General features: G+C 38.9%; 3 protein-coding genes across 3 annotated transcripts; 2 read left to right on the forward strand and 1 right to left on the reverse strand.

Annotated features, from left to right (window-relative positions):
• Nucleotides 1-4,606: 4,606 nt before the first annotated feature.
• On the reverse strand, nucleotides 4,607-9,890 carry LOC104450924 (proteasome subunit beta type-3-A). The gene is made up of 7 exons (XM_010065641.2): nucleotides 9,741-9,890; nucleotides 9,467-9,648; nucleotides 9,225-9,332; nucleotides 8,445-8,534; nucleotides 5,882-5,966; nucleotides 5,535-5,629; nucleotides 4,607-4,900 (listed from the first exon to the last, which is right to left on the reverse strand). Exons 1-7 carry the CDS (start codon nucleotides 9,744-9,746, stop codon nucleotides 4,852-4,854), a joined length of 615 nt encoding a protein of 204 aa, XP_010063943.1. The 5' UTR covers nucleotides 9,747-9,890; the 3' UTR covers nucleotides 4,607-4,851.
• A 139-nt stretch (nucleotides 9,891-10,029) lies between these two features.
• Nucleotides 10,030-15,786, forward strand: LOC104450922. The gene is made up of 5 exons (XM_039316627.1): nucleotides 10,030-10,172; nucleotides 10,649-11,901; nucleotides 13,036-13,239; nucleotides 13,930-14,201; nucleotides 15,214-15,786. Exons 1-2 carry the CDS (start codon nucleotides 10,144-10,146, stop codon nucleotides 11,655-11,657), a joined length of 1,038 nt encoding a protein of 345 aa, XP_039172561.1. The 5' UTR covers nucleotides 10,030-10,143; the 3' UTR covers nucleotides 11,658-11,901; nucleotides 13,036-13,239; nucleotides 13,930-14,201; nucleotides 15,214-15,786.
• LOC104444065 (deSI-like protein At4g17486) lies at nucleotides 12,931-15,786 on the forward strand. The gene is given in 9 exon segments (XM_039317970.1): nucleotides 12,931-12,980; nucleotides 13,100-13,139; nucleotides 13,141-13,189; nucleotides 13,192-13,239; nucleotides 13,930-13,991; nucleotides 13,994-14,036; nucleotides 14,039-14,111; nucleotides 14,113-14,201; nucleotides 15,214-15,786. Coding segments are annotated over 9 exon segments (681 nt in total). The 3' UTR covers nucleotides 15,441-15,786.
• Nucleotides 15,787-18,304: the final 2,518 nt, after the last annotated feature.

The raw sequence follows: 18,304 nt of genomic DNA on the forward strand, positions 1-18,304 counted from the left end.
AATTTATATTTATGTTCTTGTGCTGAAAAAACCTATATTTTCAATTGAACTAATTCAAATAAATCGAGGCAACCCATTATTTTCCAATAAGATCTATTTATTACTTTCAATGTGCTTATTCTTTTACTTCAAGAAATTAGAAATATATTGATGCCAAATTATCATTCTCTATCTTGTATATTACATATCTACTATTTAATTTATCCTTTCGACACCGTCACTTGGTACATGGATGGATTCAATGAACCTGGATAATAAAGGTGAATGTCAAGCGTAATTAAAGGAAGGTTTGTCCTGATATGGCTCATTAAATTATTATGGACAAATTGATTATGTGAGAATTCTGTCACATCCATCAGGACAATTTACTTTATCATGCAAAAGAAGAGACGACGTAACTTTTTACTTGGAAAACAATTATATAAACTAAAAAGAAAAGAAGAGGGGTCGGGCAATTTCATTTTTCAATGAAAAAATTGTAAATAATGGGTTCCCATTAGATTCTAACGCCGAGAATTCCTTAATTAAAAAGCCCATCTTAATTCAATTTAATGTCCCCTCTACCATTTCTCTTCGTTTTTATTTTTATATTTGTATTTTTAATAAAGTATATCCCAGAAATTTTGACGATTCACAGTTGGCAATTGGGCACATGCGAAAAATTTAGAAAAAGATAGACAACACATCAGTGAAAGCGAAATGAATTAGTCTTCCACAGCTGTAATTATTTCCCAAAATGTTGTCTCCTTCTTTGTAATAAAAACAAGTAAATAGTATTAAATAAGTAAATTCGATGAACGATGACTTTCCGCATAAGTTTGTAACCCAGGTACAGTGGATAAAGATAACGCTTTTCCTCCACTAAAATCGGCCATGGCATTCTAATATATTTATATATATATATATATATATATATATATGTATATGTATTTGTCAACTAATCCCATCTCCTTTAGGAAATTCAAACATCCCTTTTGGAAAGTCTCCCATGAATAGCGGGATCCCGATTTCTTCGCGAATAAGCTTTCGGACTTTGTTCTTAGCTTAACCTAAAGCATCCTATTCTGGAAGGATGTGGACTTCTGTCTTATCGAACTGTTAAAAAATCTTAATAGCTCCCTTCCAAAATATTCGAACCAGCCGTCATCACCCACATAATTTTTGCATATAAACGTATTTTTTATAGGCCTTTTCCCCCTCTTTTTGCTTTTTTTTTTTACAGGAAAATAACACAAATTATCCCTATATTTGATTTATACGGTTCTGAATTTTTGATTTATTTAATGTGATATAAAATTTTAATATTTAATTTAGTCCGTAAACTAATATTGTCTATGAACTTAAATCAATAGAAGATAACATTGAATATTTTCCCATAATTTAAAATTAAGTTAAATATGTATCAAAAGTTTAATGATCATATTGAACAGATTAAATATGTTTGGAGACTGCAGTACAAATTGAGATAAAAGTACAGAGATCAATTGAACAAATTAAAAGTTCAAGAATTATTTTACATCTAATCAAAATTCAGAGCTTATTTATGTCATTATATCTTTTTTCAAATTATTCCATAGAATTATTCCATTATTCTTTTTAGTCAAAGGAAGGACAGAATTCCCACCGAAGGCGGCGGGCACACGTGGTAAAAAGGATTAGGGCGACGTTGAGAAGCTTCCCGGCTACTTCCCTCGTTCCTATCCTCAAGACAGAGCCGCGTAAAGGTCGTCCCAAATCGACCGTCATTGTCGCTGGTATTGAAACGTGAAACGAGCCATGAAGAATTGAAAGCAGATGTAATAATGGCATCGACCAATATCTATCAATTTCGACAACTTTGGTCGTATAAATGGTTGAACCACACCAACCCACTTTCCCCAGACGGCGGTCCTTTCTCGATCCTATGGTAAGAATTCACATGAGTGAGAAATTGACCCGAAAGTTGACATTTGAGAAATTCCGTCGCACGAACATCGATTCAATCTTAACTTTTCAATTTTGTCTATTTGGTCTTAAACTTTTACATGAAATTCAAATACAGTTTTTTCGATTAATTTTCATTAGAAATGACTGATATTGAAATATGTCACGTTGGACGGCTGGTAAAGTATATCATGATGTCGATTGTCTTTACCTAGAACAATGGTCCCCCAACAGCACATGAAGAGCAGGCTTAGACTTTACAGTCTTTTTTTCTAATCTTTCATGCGTTCCCATTACCTTTGTTTTGAGATTTGTCTTAAAAGGAAGAGATTCACGAAATCCACAAATCAAAGCATATGCGAAATCAAGATCCGTTCCCAGAACAGGAAGACCAAAAAGCAGATTGATTGCAAATGCGAAGGCGCCGGACGATTGGAAAATCTCCCAGTTCTTCGCTACCCACTTCGAAATACTCGTGGAGCGTGCGCAAATAAGCTTTTTCGACGTGCATTTTTTGCGTGCTGGGGTCGAATCCCGGACATAGATCCGTCGTCCATCAAGCTCGGGGAGAAAAAAAATCGCAAAATTACGACATTCGCCTTTCTTTTTATTATTATTAATGTGGACAAGCAGATGATTCTCTGCCATGGAATATTGGATTGCTTTGAACAAACCACTTTCCGGCGTGGACCCCAATCTGCACAATTCACATAAAAAAAAAAAAAAATAGAAAACACGAGAAGATTCGACGAGCGTGAAAGCAAATTAGGAAACATTGAACTAAGACGAGGCGATGGATGGTGCCAGATTGTAACGTGTGAGAACATGCCGAAAGGAAAACCGAACCGAGAGATCATGGCACTGATTCAGAGCACTCCGGCGCCGCAATTTGGGGTGAAGCAGACCGCGAATTTGGCATAATGTCGATTGTCGACGAGAGCGACGGGCATCGTTTTCTGTTCTTGCGGTGGCGCTCCTGCCGCCTTCTTCAATCTTCTTTGATGTGTGTAATCAGAGCTCGAAAACCTCGAACTTATCATAGCTTTTATCTACTTTAGCTTGTGCTTTGATTTATTAAGTTAGAATCCTTGGGGCATCACGTGGCTTTTGTTTTTTTAAGTCTTACGTGACCGTTGGTTATGCGACGGAGCACTCTGAACGAAAACCATGATGCTTTTGTGGAAAAGAAGAAAGAAGGCAAGGGGCAAGTGCCGGCCGGCCCCTCCTTTGCCGGCGACGGCCAACGTCCCTTGCCTGACCACTTGCGATTGGCCTTGACCCTCCTTACAAGCAAGCGGGGGCCTTTGTTGCCCTTTTGCGTAGCTAGATGGTGGCGCTGTGGCTGCCGGTGCCCAGAGAGGGGGGCTAGCCCTCAACCTGGTGGTGGCAAGGGCAGCCCCACCCTCGCTCGATGGTGGGGGCCGTGCGCCACAATCGGGTGCTTGTCCTCCCAGATCTGGTGAGAGCACGAAGGTTAGTCGGCGGATGGGCGAGGGTCAGCAACCCTCACTATGACCCTAGCGAGGATTGCTAAAGCTAGCGCCCCTTGCAACTACCACCTAGATATGCTGCTTTTGTCTTTTCGTGTTTGTCTTCTTCTTTAAATTTTCTTCATTTCCTTTAGTTTTGATTCTCCGTTGTTGTGTTGAAATTATGTTGTTTTGATACCAAGAATTGAAAAAATGATTAAGAGAGCCGCATGTGATAAAAAAAAAAAATCATAAAAGGAGCTACATGACATCTTCCGTTTACTCAAAAAATGAGGTAGTTGACATAAGGACGCAAATACATATGTTAATAACTTGTAGAATTTAAATGCATGAAATGAAAATTTTAAGACTACAGTGCAAGAAGCGTCTAAGTTTTTACTAGCTCTGCAATTTTGATAGTTGTGGAAGCAGATTGAGTTAGTAAGCAAGAGAAATAAAAGTTCATAACTTGATAAATAAATAAATAAATAAAAACTAGATGAACGTTAACATGATAACTTGATAAAAAAACCTAGATAAACGTTAATGAGGAACTCAAATGAGAGTTCATAATTTACTAGCTGAAGTTATTCGAAACGTGGAGATAATTGAAGGTCGGCACGGGATACTGCGGATATGGTTGCCCTTTATCAGTGTCACCCGAATATGCATAATGCGCGAGCACTAATGGACAGTTTGCTTTGAGTGACCCTGATTGTCAAACCTAATTGGCGTGCTAAAAGCATAACGTGAAGCGAGAAAAAGTGAGAAAAAGGGGTTCCATTGTCTCGTGTGTAGTGGCAAAGAAAAACAAGAGCCTACCTGCATTGCCTGTAAAATGATTTGCCTCGGCATTCAGCACATACTTTCTACGCATCCAATAGCCGCTACGTCCTATCGCATCAGCCCATACGTAATCCCAGCAAAAGACAGACACGACCTAAACAACCATATCAAGTCATTTTCACAGGATTCGGTTTTGAAGGCAATATTGCTCAATGATGTCGTGCGCAGACACTAACAAGCAGGTTCACGCTTCTCTGCTGAAAAGACTACAGAAACCAGAGCTCATGCTAGACCTTCATTCTAAAATGATACGAAAGAGAAAAAGGTTCAGCGCAACATAACTTGCCAGTTGCCACCCGGCAACAGATTATATGGCCAGTACAGGAAAAAGGAATCGCCATTCAAACTAAGTGTTCTCGTTGAACTGGTTTGCTCAAACTGCACCCATTAACTGATGTCCAAAGGGATGAGGGATTGTGATCCCAGCATCGAGATTTCAATCACCTTGCAGACATTAAAAAGAGTACAGCATAATTAATGCAAAAGAAGAAAAAGGAGCAAGCAGTCCCTAATTGATTCACTCTTTTGGAACAAAGCGAAAACAAGGATGATGGAAAAGCTACAGGTGGTTGAGGAACTCTATGAATGATCAGCTTCCAGCTCCAGAGAAAGATCAGTCCATTCTCCCCTTCAGAATTCGTTCTCTGATTTCAGTCGATGTTCTGCAGGAGGAAAAATAAAAAACACAACGATGGCATCAGCCATAGTTTTCATCGCACTTCCACAATGCTGTCACATTCAGAATGCCAGTTTTTTATTCTTTTCATCCACCTTAAGACAGTTGAATAAGCAAATTCCACCAAAAAAGGAAAATCAAAGCACTAGGGAAGTACCGACTAAACTTATTAGTGGTTGTTAGGGTGGAAAACGGAGACACTATAATTACAGGCCTTTCCTTATATTCTCTTCCCGGGGTGGGGTTTTGTTTTCTTCATCTTTCTTTGTTTTTTGTTTTTTTTTGGGGGTTGGGTTTCCCCCAGGGAGAGGGGGGAGGGAAGTGGGTGGAAAACACTATTTTGTCAAATCCTTACAAGGCTAGCTTACTTCAGCTATCCATTTCTCTCCCAAAAACCTCCCCATGAGTGAGAAAAAGAACTTCTAGAAACTGAAGAGGGCCATGGAATTTTAGATTTTACCAGATCCATGACAAACCAGAAACTACAATTTAACCTCATGCATGTAGATACACTCCTCACACAGGAGGCTACGATATCAACAATTGTCCACAGAGCCACATTCATACAGATAGTCATGAAGACATAATCTAGTCATAAAAAAGACGAGAAGAAGGCTTACACAACATAGACATGTCCTCCCCAACCACTTAGACAGTCCCTGTCTACTGATGATAATAGAGCTTGAGAGATAGTTTCAAACAATTCCTCAGGTTCCTGATAAAAAGGCCAAGGCAAATTGACAAAGATGAGTAGTTGCACATGCAACATGTAACATTTCCGGACTATTATGAGCACACAGCTTGTGTAAAGAACTTTACACGAGCCGTGTTGGATCCATGATGTGGCATCTTGAACGACTTTTTGAACCAAACATGACACAAGTCATGCATCCAACATAGCCTGCGTAAGCCTTTCTCTACACAGATTGTGTGCCAAACATTAATCCTTATGAAAGTACAAACCAACCATGTCAGGCTTGAACATTGACTCGCAGGCACCATAAAGAGATTCTGAGGCAGTGCCAGCAACAACAAAATCTTTAGCTAGCTCCCTGCAAAACAGAAGCAACCAAAAGAAATCACTGGATTATAGAGAAGTTATAACATATAGCAACAAGAAGCTTACGGTATTGTAATCATCTTTTAGTAAAGTGAATCTACTGAATAACACCGATACAATCAACCACAAAACAAGATGGATCAAAAAGAGCTCCACATGGTCTAATGATAATTTTTGCTCGTAGGTAATCCTTGGTTAGATTTGGACATTGAATGAAGACAGCAGCATATGACCTAAAAAGTCATTTCCTAGCTCAAAGAGAAGCAAAATGGTATGGAATCACCAAAAGTTAAAGAAAGTACTGTCACTTGGTGTCAGATGCAAGGAAATTTGAAAAAAGAAAACACAGATTAGTCAATTAAAAGAAGATAGAACCAAGGACTGAAACTTGGCAAATGAGAATATCAGCACAAGGACTGAAATTTGGCAAAAGAGAATAAGAGATAAAGAATAATAAAAAAAGAAAGATAGAATTGAGCAACCGTACAGGCATCTTTTGCGCATTGCATACGGCTATACAATGGAATTCACTTTACCTTCCATTTCCATCTCAGCACATTCTCACTTACATGTACACATGCCAATTTCTCTTTCAATTGATCATGGAGGTACCGTTTACACTCCTTTTTATAAAGTAACAATTGGTCTCACACTTGATCTAACAACCTTGAAAAGCTTTGTCAAATGTGAAATCAAGCTTGATATGCCTTGACAGAAAAGTTAAAAGGACTCATGTAACCAGGTTATTTATTTTCTAATCTCTTAGGCAAACCACGTGCCTATTTTCAGGTAAGAAATAATTGGTCTCACACTTGATGTAACAACCTAGAAAAACTTTGTCAAATGTGTACCAAGCTAGATATGCCTTGACAGAGAAGTTCCAAGGACTCATTTAACTAGGCTAATTATTTTTTCACCTCTTTTGACAAGTGTCAGCAGTAGAAAAGTTCCCAAATGAACAATTGTCACTCCATCTTCATAATAGGAGAGAGATATCACTAAACGGTAATGAGTTTTTACAGCAAGTTCTGCTAAAGACCAAAAGACGTAGGATTCACAACCTATACAAATATGATGACAAACATTGAGAGAACTAAAGAAAAGAGAAAGCATGGATAAGGATTTGATACAAACCTCAAAGATCAGACTTATATCATAAACAAGACATTCAATGAGTGGCTATCACATGCCGTTAAAGATTGAAGATGTCGATACAGCTAGTCAGATGATGCAAAAGTAAGACATGGAAATATGGATGTTCAGAGTCATGCAAAACAACACCACAACCGCCTAATAATTTTCCGACCAAAAAAGAGAAACCTCCTGATAATTTGTTTAAGTTGAATTTAATACAACTCGGACTGCAAAATGTCACGGGACAATGGAAAAAGAGCAAGAAGGATAGGTGTTGAAAAAGGAATATGACAGCAAAATTTGAGAGAAGATGCAAAAAATACTGAGATAGGAATTCTAAGAGTACAGACGAAGAAGTGGGATACCTATAAGCTACATAAATATGCCGACCAACAAAACAATGAAACAAACTCATGGCAAATAAACATGATTCCAACCAAGTACATCTCTAGTAAGGTTATGACAACATTTATCAGCAAAGTTATGGCTCCATTGCAGAAAAAAAGAGAGGCGACTACAGTAAAGTCACATAGACAAAACCCAAGAGATGGCATTGAGTTGACAAAACAAAGAAACACAAATCATACATCCTTTTCAGTGATTACAATGTAGAATATTGAACAGAATAATCAAGATAAGTACAAGAAACGATATTCTGTGGAAAGCACAGGAATGCATGGAAAAAAAACATGATAATACAAACAACGGGGGCAAAAAGCATACCAGGAAATTGTTCTTAACCTGAAAATTCTATTTGTTAATTACTACACTTGTTTTTGCCTTTCAATCTAATGATCAAGCAGCTTATTCATCCAAAAAGAAAACTTAGATCCTGTCAAAAATATTATGATTGAGAAAGGGGGAGAGAGGACTTGATCACCATCACAAATAAGCATTAGGTATCAAAGGTCATCTTAGCCATTACGCAGAGTCAATGGGTCGATTTGGAACTTATTAAGGGATTTCCTCACTCATGTGCAATTTAACTCACCTAGGATAACTAACTAGATGTCATTGTATTTTTTTCTTCAGTATACAGTAAGACAGAATTCAACAAACATACAAGCAGTTGATGGTACAAGCAATCCATTTGTGCTACTCATTTCAATTGAAAATTTAGGATTTCAATTCAAATTTCACAATCCAATGGTGCTAAACTGAAATAAATCTAAAATAGTAGAGATACATGGCAAAGTTACAGCTACCACAAAGATTTAAGGGGGGAAAAATTAGGAAGCGATATAGTCTAAAGACGATGTTAATAATTTAAGCTGCAAGGATTTCACAATTAGCAGTAACCAATGCGGCAGAAAAAGAAGAGTAAACCGTAACATACTTGGCTCCAATAGAATCCATCGTGCAAATGAAGGGCTTGTCTTCATCTCCCAGTCCAGCAATTACAGGTTGGCAAAAGTATGGGCCAAATCTGAACAGCAGACAGAAGCAAATTTAATTTTAACTAAGACCTGCCTGCACGACCTGAGAAGTAAATAAAAGATGCCAATACTTGGAACTTTTTTATAGGTTTTTCTAATCATACTCATAATAGAAAAGAGGAACATGCAGTAAAAAGAGTATGATAGTTAAAGAACATACTGAAGAAACCGCATTCTACAGAATTAGCTTTTAAAACCCAGTGAATTAATAATTAAAAATACAAGACCATCAATCTCTACACTATGAAGGAAGAATTCTGCAAAAGCATCAATACTCTGCAACGACCCAACACATATAACTTAAAGATCACAATGGCATTTCACATCTCAATGTGCATCTCAATTTTTTTCTAATGGGGGGAAGAGCTGACCAATATGTGGCTGGACCAGTCCAAGACAAGCCAAAACGAGTCTAAAATTGCAGGGACTATTCTCTATTGCTTGTCTGCCCATTATAAGTCGAATGTGAACACCAAGCACACAATTTTGAAGATTTTCCTACACAATCTCCATATCTTATGGCTTATAGGACCAAAAGCAAAGGAGCATCCTCGAGAAGCCAATTTCTCATCCGACGAATTGGTTCCAAGTGAATACACTTGTAACTATCCCCGCAAGTCAAATTTTCCGAACCAAAAAGGGGGAAAAAGAAGCCCTGCGAAGTAAGAGTTGAAGCTAACCTTTTCTCGTAGAGAATAGACGAAACAAGGTTGGCAAACGTCTCGGGCTTCATGTCCCTCTCTTCCCGAAGCTGATACAGCTTGTGCCTAAACACCAGCCTCTGGTACCTTCAAAATCACACGCCATCAAGACTCAGTCAATCACACAAGCAGCTAAACCCTCAAACACCAAAAAGAAAAATACTACATTCAGTTAGCGACCGAACACCGAAACCGAGCTTAACGAAATCGACAGCTCTTACAGAGTCTGGGCATCGGTGGCGAGCCCGGAGAGGCCGAGGAAGAGCTTGTCGTGGACCTTGTAAATCTTCTGGAAGTCGGTGGCGATCGTCTGGAGCTGCACGCCGAGCCTGCGGTCGCTGGCGATGGCGAAGCAGTTCTTGCCCACCATGGCGATTAGGGCACTCCCGTTGTACTCGAAGATCTGCAGCACCGGCGTCGCGCACCGTCCCGACGAACCAATCCATCAATCAATCAATCAGTCGATCGACAACATTCAACGCGATCGGTACTTACCGACATCGGCGATCCGGCGGGCGTATCGATCCGGCGAGCGGCGTCGAGCTTCGCAGGAATGGGAGATCTTCCGGCTGAAAAATGGAGGCCTGAGTGAAGAGGGGAAAGGTTAAAGAAAGCGCAGGATTCATTGGCTTGGTGGTCACTCCAGGAATTGTTTATGGCCGGGCTTGTCGTTATTGGGCCTGGTCCTGGGCCTGGGCTTGGTCCACGTCCAACCGGTCGAACCGAACCGGAGGCTCTAAAACCCTTCCGTCCTCCATAAATTTCGTAAACCTCTGCTGTAAAACCCATCTCCTCCTCCTTCTTCTCCATCTTCGTCTTCTTCCTCGCGCTCTGCAACTCCAGGGCTGGAGGATGGGTTGAAGCAGCAAGGCGCGCCGTCGGGTATCGTCGTATCCTTATGCGCTGGCGTCGCCACGAGATTGCTCGGTCAGCCCTCCCGAGACTTTGCTCTTTTCGCTCTTTTCGCTCGTTTCGCTTCGCCTGAGAATTCGTTTGGGGGGGGAAGCTCATTCTTTCTCTGTCTTTCGTCTCCGAATCAACAGCCATATAGAACCGATTTTAATGCAAAGTTTGGTCGCGTGCTTGGTGTTTGGCAACTCGTGCTGATTTTATGGTGTCTCCCATGAATTAGGCGGTGGTGATTTTGCTGCTTTAGAAAGCTTTATTTTTAGGAATGGAGCTGAGACTAGTCTAGTTGCGTGTGCATTGAGAGTTTTGATTATGTTGCCTGTCGCGTCAATGTCGAAGCGAGCGTTTTTGATTGGCGGCTCTCCTCAAGTTCCTCACTTTACTTTGTCATTCGCATTGATTAGTCTGCCCATTTGTTTTCCTCTATATTTTTCTCGTATATATGTGGTGTATGTTGCATCGGTACATCCGCTGATCGTATTCACTTCTGGCAGTGAAGAAGTCTGTTCTTGCTTCCTCTACATAGCACGACCTTTACGTCTTGTGCTTAAAAGTAGCTGCTGTGCGGGTTCTGTTGATACTGCTATTTGCTACCGCAGAGAGTTTAACACACAGGCTTGGTCAGAATCGCATAGTGGGAGGCTTTCTAACCACAGTCAAGCCGTAAATCTTCCATCTAGAAGGGAGTTGAGCAATCTGGGCTGTACTCTGAAGGCTGCGCGTGATGGACCGGACTCTGTTCTCAAAGCGGATTGTTTACAGCACTGGTTCAAAGATTGGCAAGAACTAAGGAGAAATAAGCTCACAGCAAGCACCTTTAGTTCAGCGATTGGTTTTTGGCGTAAGCGAAGAGTCCAGCTCTGGTTAGAAAAACTTGGCTTGATTGAGCCATTTTCTGGTAACCTGGCTACCTGTTGGAATAATATAAAGGAAAAGGAGGCGCTTGAGAGGTACAGGCTTATCACTGGAAATGACGTCGAGTTACCTCAGTTTCAAGTTTATGGAAACAATAATTCCGAAGACAGTTGGCTTGCTGCTTCACCGGATGGAGTAGTTGAGCAATTTGTTTATGGATTGCCCTGCAATGGAGTTTTGGAGATCAAGTGCCCATTCTTCAATGGAGATATGAATAGAGCTTCTCCATGGTCTCGGATTCATCTAAATTACATTCCTCAAGTGCAAGGTTTGATGGAAATTTTGGACAAGGATTGGATGGATTTCTATGTATGGACTCCCAGAGGCAGCAGTCTTTTCAGAATATACCGTGATAAGGAATACTGGGATCTTTTGAAGCTTGCTCTTTCTGATTTCTGGTGGAAGCATGTGCAGCCAGCAAAGGAACTGTGTAGTAAATGTGAGATAACTGATCCCCTATATCAACTAAGATCATTTCGACCAGCACCGAGGCATGAATTATGCAGTCGTATTGTCTGTGAAAGCAAACGCATTGTGGACTCATCCCAACTATTGGTTTATGAAATTCATGGGAGACTCCAAAATTGACATCTGGACAGCCATAAAATGTATTATAGAAACGTTTGGTTGGTGTGGCTTAATATGGTTGAACATCATCTCATACATAGTGGAAGATTTGATCAGAAATTTAAGATATAGAAGCATATGTGAACTTCATGTTTCTGGACTATATAGTGAAGCAATCTATGCAGAATGCAGGGTAAAGCTTCAGACTTTTCCTTTCACTGGACCTAAAATGCTGGAGCCTATCACACCAAAACGCTGATTTGAGGTAATGCTGAAGTAGACTATTTGATAATGCCATGAGAGGATTGGTAGCATTCTTGTTCACTGAAAGATTATTCTAAGAAGATGGACAATTTTGTATAAGCGTCGTTGGGCTTGAAGCTCATGTAGGTTCCTCTGTCTCTGTCTGTCTCCGTTTCCATCTGGCAGTCTGTCTGTCTGTCTGTCTGTCTGTGTTCATGCACATGCATGCAGGGATTGATTTTCTTTGGTCTTTTCCTATTCAGTGCGTTTTTTTTTCTCTCTCTGTGGTTTTGCTGTGCTTTGGGTCAAGTCTTGTCATTGTCCTATAATGTTTGAGGATCACCTGTCAGAAAAAGAATGTTTGAGGATTAGGAATAGTACCTTGTTGAGGTTATCGTTGGTACCCTGTGCTCACAGCTCTCCTTTCTTGAAGTTCGAACCTTTTTCTTAATTAATGTCATCAAGAAAAACAGAGCCTGGCTCGACTACTTTTCTGTTCTTCCTTGGTTTAATGTTAGTTTTTATCTAGCTTGGCACATTAAGAGACAAGGTGTGGTGATCTAGTGATTGTAACTCATATAAAAAGACCTTTTTTTTTTTCTGCTAATGGTGGTCACTCTTTCGTTTTTCATTTGTTGGCTGTTCAAGAGCATGGTACTTCATTAAATGACGTAGATATGGTTCATGCCAATCCATAAGAATCCCCACAACTATATTATGCTGGTAACCAATAATAACATGACCCTGTGTCATAAAGGGATTTCTATGTTGGTGACCCATTTTCTTTGCAATGAACTTGAAGATCCCAGTAATTCTTTGGAAATTTGATGATTTTATAATGTTTCTTTGATTATCTTGACACTTTGATAATCCACATACCATTCTCCAAAATTGATAAAGCTGGCATCAGTATGATTTTATGGTGAAGTTTCTCGTTTTGAGAATGCAACTGTCTTTTCTAGTACTCAACCAATTCGTTGTCACATCCTCAGACTTCCTCCCTTCTCCACCCTGCTAAAGTACATGTATTAGTTAATAAATAAAAGGCAGCATGAACTTTGTGAAGGTTGCTTGTGGTTCTGCTTTTGGCCTATTATTCAGGTGTTTTGCACTTCTTGGCTAAACTTCTAATTCAATTTTTGGCCTTTCATACAAGTGTATAAAACTTCTTGACTGAGAGCATGGAAATCAGTGGCTCCCCTCATTTAAGAGCAAATCAGCAAAACCCGGTTTTGCTTCCTTCCCCAGTCAAAAGCCAGTTGACTATGGTCCAGGCTGTGCACCAGTTTACCTCAGTGTGTATGATCAGACCGATATGTTTCCTGGCTTGGACTTGGCATCTTTGACTCTGGTGTAGAGGGTAAGCCAACCTTATTCAGTTTGTATTTTATGGACATATTACGTCTGATTGTCCAATTGGACTCAATATGGGAGTTTATAGATTAAATACTAGAAACGAAGGTTACATATTTGGGGATATTTTATTTTCACAGGTAGAATGAAGTGCAGTTCTAAAGGAACATAGAACTGTGCTTGATGCTGGGTGGTTTCCATCTAAAATGCACGAAAAGACTAAAAGTTCAGGTTATTGTTGGTGTAATATGTATATGTGGGTCTTAACACAATTCTTCTTTCTCTAAATGCTTGAAAGGATGACAGGTGGATATATCTTTATTGTACCTTCTGACAAGCAATCAGTCAGGAAGTTGTTCCTTTTATATAATTTTTTTCTATAGAAATATTTCGAACAAACTTCCTCTAAATCTCATAACTCCTATTGGCAAGGATAGGATGGGGTATTGTTTGGATGAGTATAAACATGTCCAGAATCCTCAGAGAGTGAAATTGACAGTTGGATGTATACCTACACTAACATTGCTGCCCGTGTGTCCTTGAGGAAGCTGTTTTATATTGGAGAAAGACATACAGAATTAATTGTCTTTTTGCTGTGGATGAGCAATCACCGTGCATTGTAATGTAAATTCAGATATCCTGCACTAAATATTTCCAAACTAAGTTCAACATTTTGACAATTGCAACTTCTTGGCAGTTCATGGTGAGGAATATGCATTTTGAGACCATGACTATCGGGTTGAACCTTGGCAATCCCCAGCTTCAAGTCTATCAAGTTTAGAAAATCAATATTCATCAGGACATCCCCTTGGACCCTACTCAGGTTAGGGAGTTAATGGAAAACCATGCGATAAGCCACAATGGTGATGTCACTCGACTTTAAGAATTACAACCACTTCTGCAATGATGTTTGTTACAAGCTGGCGGGAAAAATGATTCCAAAATGGGTCATCTGGCTACCAAAAATAGGTATCCAATTCGTATCTCACTTCTCTACCTGAGTTTCTTCTGAAATATAATAAAACCCAAAAGTATGCTTCCGGAGTGATTGAGTTTATGCTAGATTTTTTTCTTTTTGCTTTTCTTTTGCTGCTTATGCCTTCTTGCACTCTACAAGTCAACAATAAAAGACGGATAAAAAATATGCATGGCCTTCATTTCCTTTTTAATCTTTCCCATGAAACCTCACTGTTCTGGAAATTGGTCATCACTGCCTATCTTTTCTGCTGCCTTTAAAATCACTTTTGAGCTACTTAAGTTGCAGCTTTTTTGTCAAATAAAATAATGCCCCTCTTTTGTAATGCTGCTGCTTTTGTTTTTAATTTCTCTCCTCCACTCTGGAGGATTGAGAAGTTATTGGCTTTCCAGTTTACTTTCAAGGTACCACTTCTTAAAATTGCTGCATTCACTTGTTTCATCTGGACTTCTTTTCAATGTTTTTCTTTGTTTATCTTGCTTCAAGTTAATGATTGCAATAAGGGAAATTGTCGAGTATTCTTGGTTAGGAAAATTCTAAAATATTGATTGCACTTATCAAAACAAGAAATAGGGCATAACTGCAAATTTTCCTTATTTGATTACATGATGAGTGCCTAAAAGGCTCTTCTAACGAAATGTCCATGATAATTTGGTTTTGTCAGTAAAGGAATGTAGCAGAATGTTTTCTGGTATTCAGTGCAAAATAGATTGTAAGCCTTTTGTTGTGCGCTCATATGTGCAACTTAAATGAAACATTTGTTTAGATCAGAGATGAATGCATGGTTTAATAATGGTGCTTTGGATGACATGGTCTTCTCTCTTCCACAAGAAGGATCAGAAGAAGAAAAAAGAATGGTTAGTTCACCATTATATCATAAATGACAGATCCCCAAATATAGAGAAAAGAAATAGTACTCCTTTTATTCCAATAAAATTCTTAAGTTCTTGCTGCTGGTAACTTTTGTAAGTTTTTGAGAATTTCATCTGTATCTGTCCATCATAGGTTCTGCTAGCAACTTACTTCCCGATGCCCTTAATGTCACTGCAATACGTCATGACCCTATCTGCCAATTATGCGAAAGTGAGAAGTGGAGGTCAAGAAACAACTTCAGTTGCCTGTCTTCGGTATTGATAAGGCAGAAGCAGGTTCCCCATTCTCATTATTGTTTTATTCTTCCTAGGGAGGCTGTCCACTGCCACTCATCAAAAGGTCTAACAATGTCTCCTTGAAGGAACGATGTGAGAATGCCAGGGCTGAAACTGCAGTGTGAGTAATCACGAAGCTCTGGGATGTTCAGTATCTGATTTTGTGTATAAGCTCAAGCACTGTGGCTTCTCATATTATGCTGCTCTGGTTAGAAAAGAAGCTTGTTGCCAAATTGTTGGACATGTCTAAGAAATCCCTAATTCTATGCAGAAGGCAATCATGTGAATTCAGAGAGAGTAACCTGTATACAGTTGGTGATTCTATGAATAAGCGGGGTGCTTGTTCCCTAGGTTTTCCGTACCAAGCTCTTGTAAAGCATGTGCTAACATGCTTTGTGCCAATGGAATAAGAAAGGATTCTGCATGGCCATCTTGTGATGTGCTTATTCTCTTTGCCTTAGAGGTTCATTTGGGGTTAATCCATCAAACTCCGATCGATAACTTGGCATTTATTATTTCTAGTCGCTTAATCGTAAGACTCTTCTCTATCTTGTCTCCATCTATTTTCCCCTAATCTTATTGCAACTTGTCGAATTCTATTTGCCAGTTTATGGGCCAAACAATTTTAATTGCCATTTTTTTTTTGTTGAAGGAAGAATGTATTCATTACTCAAAAGGATACATAAGAAGTACATAACTTTCATGGCAAAACAAATTGAAGCAGAGCAAAGGTCGGAATACTACAAAAAAAAAGGCAAGTCTAGAAAAAAAGAGGGTTAATAGAATATCGGCAAGGTTAAGTACACACTCAATTCATAAGAAATGGATCTGTTAAGTAAAATAACTGGCAACGGATAATTAGATTTTATATTATCGTCAGTGATGAGCACATGTGAGAAATTCAATCTCCAATAAGTACATCGTCATTTGGCGGTGCACGCCTAAGTTTGGCTTCCTCTGCGCTTAAGTTTGGCTTCCTCTCCACTATCATTGTACGGAAACAACCAAAATAGGTTGAATAAATACAAATCTAACTTTTGGAATAGCAAATCTTCATAATTAAGTGAGACAACCAAAATAGGTTGAATAAATACAAATCTAACTTTTGGAATAGCAAATCTTCATAATTAAGTGAGACGCCAAATCTCATGCGATCATTAATGAAACCGAAGTGGAGGACCCATGGATTGAGCACGGGGGTATCGAATCCATGAAAACATTATTAAACTCCCATATCTAAATTGGGAGAGAAGAACTCTCAGATCTAGAATTAAAGTAGGAGAGTTCAAACTCTCAAATCTAGAATTAGACCGAGAAAAGAGAGTTTCTAGATCTAAATCGAGAGAGAACTAGAAAATTCAAATAAAATCAACAACTGATAGAGGGTAGCGTGAGACTGGCTTAAAACCTCCCCATGGTTGAAGGCTGAAGAAGACGATGGAAAGAGAAAAGAGAGGGAGATTGAACGACTTTTCGGCTACAGACGGAGTCCTTTTTTAATTGCCAGTTGACTTCGATTAAAGTGAGCTTGAGCGGCTGCGGAAATAAGTAAGAATTAATTATAATCCTTGGAGATAAACTATTGATAACTACGCAATCCATATTATATAATTTCATAGCTTGTCATACTCATACACTTATGCGACTCTAATAAGAGGTGGGTCTTGCACATTTATTTCTTATCTATCTGTTTTTACCTATAAAGTAACTTTGCATGATGTTAATAGAATCAACCTTAACCCAGAACTCATGTCCAGAGATATTTCCGAAGCCATTTTGTTTGTTCTCTTCCTTTCGGTCGATAACGAAATGGACCGTTCACGTCTCCCATCAGATAATTGCTTTTCAGAACATGTAGTGGTCCATGCTAACAAGCTTAGCTACGTGCAAGTGACGATTCCACTCCATGTATCAACTCAACTACTCCAGTGTATCAAAGAGATGAATCGTGCACGCCATAAGAAAAATGATTTTGCTAATCTAAGACTGGCTAACTATTTTGGCGACCGACAAAATAGTAAAGTAGATGCACTTGATTAGGCCATCATTAGTTGGTCTTTGAGTTTGAAATGACGGATGGACGTGTGAGATTAAAATGCGTGATGAGATGGTCTCAGAATTGCTATATAACATCCAGTAGGTAAAAACTACATGCGAGATGATGAAATTTGGGTCACTTTTCGAGTGAACTTTCTGTCTTAATGTTGGGAGGAATGTGGCGGGAAAGCACATGAAGGGCGAGAGGAAATGGAACAAAGTGAAAAGTAGATCGAGAGATTTTTTTTTATTTAAGCTCTCTTCTCACAACACACTTTGTTCTTAGTTACAGGAACAGAGAGACAAGTACATCGACATTTGGTCAAGATCAGGATCATTGATGAGAAAATTACCAAAGAGCCCTAAACTTATTATGTGGATGCCAATTCAATTTTGAACATTTTAATTCATCTTATTTAGTCCTAAAGTTTTTGACGATTTGCTAAAATATTCATTTTGACCAATTTTAGCCGAAAATGGTATTGTGGCCATTACCTAGAGTAAGTGAAGGCCTTGACGCCCTCTCCCAATGCAGATGAGGGTTGCCGGCCCACATTAAAAAGAAAGAGAAAAAGAAAAAGTAGAAAAGAAAAAAGAAAAAGAGAATGAATAAAAGGAAAAATTATCTATGTTAGCGTCGACCATGTCAAGTAAGATAACCAGCATCCACGTCAGTGATTTTTGGCTAAAATTAACGAGAATGACTATATTGACAAATTGTCAAAATGTTATATATTTAAATTGACCAAATTGAATGGTTTATTATTGAATTAATATGCGTATTATAAGTTTAGGACGTTTTTGGTAATTTTTCCATCAATGATTGGTTGAATTCAATTGATTTTCATTGTGGAGTTGACAATTTGACAAGAGCGATTTTTGAATGACTTAGAGACATAAGAAGGGATCTA

The sequence above is a fragment of the Eucalyptus grandis genome, chromosome 7, assembly GCF_016545825.1.
Source record: "Eucalyptus grandis isolate ANBG69807.140 chromosome 7, ASM1654582v1, whole genome shotgun sequence".
In the NCBI taxonomy this organism is placed as follows: Eukaryota; Viridiplantae; Streptophyta; class Magnoliopsida; order Myrtales; family Myrtaceae; genus Eucalyptus; species Eucalyptus grandis.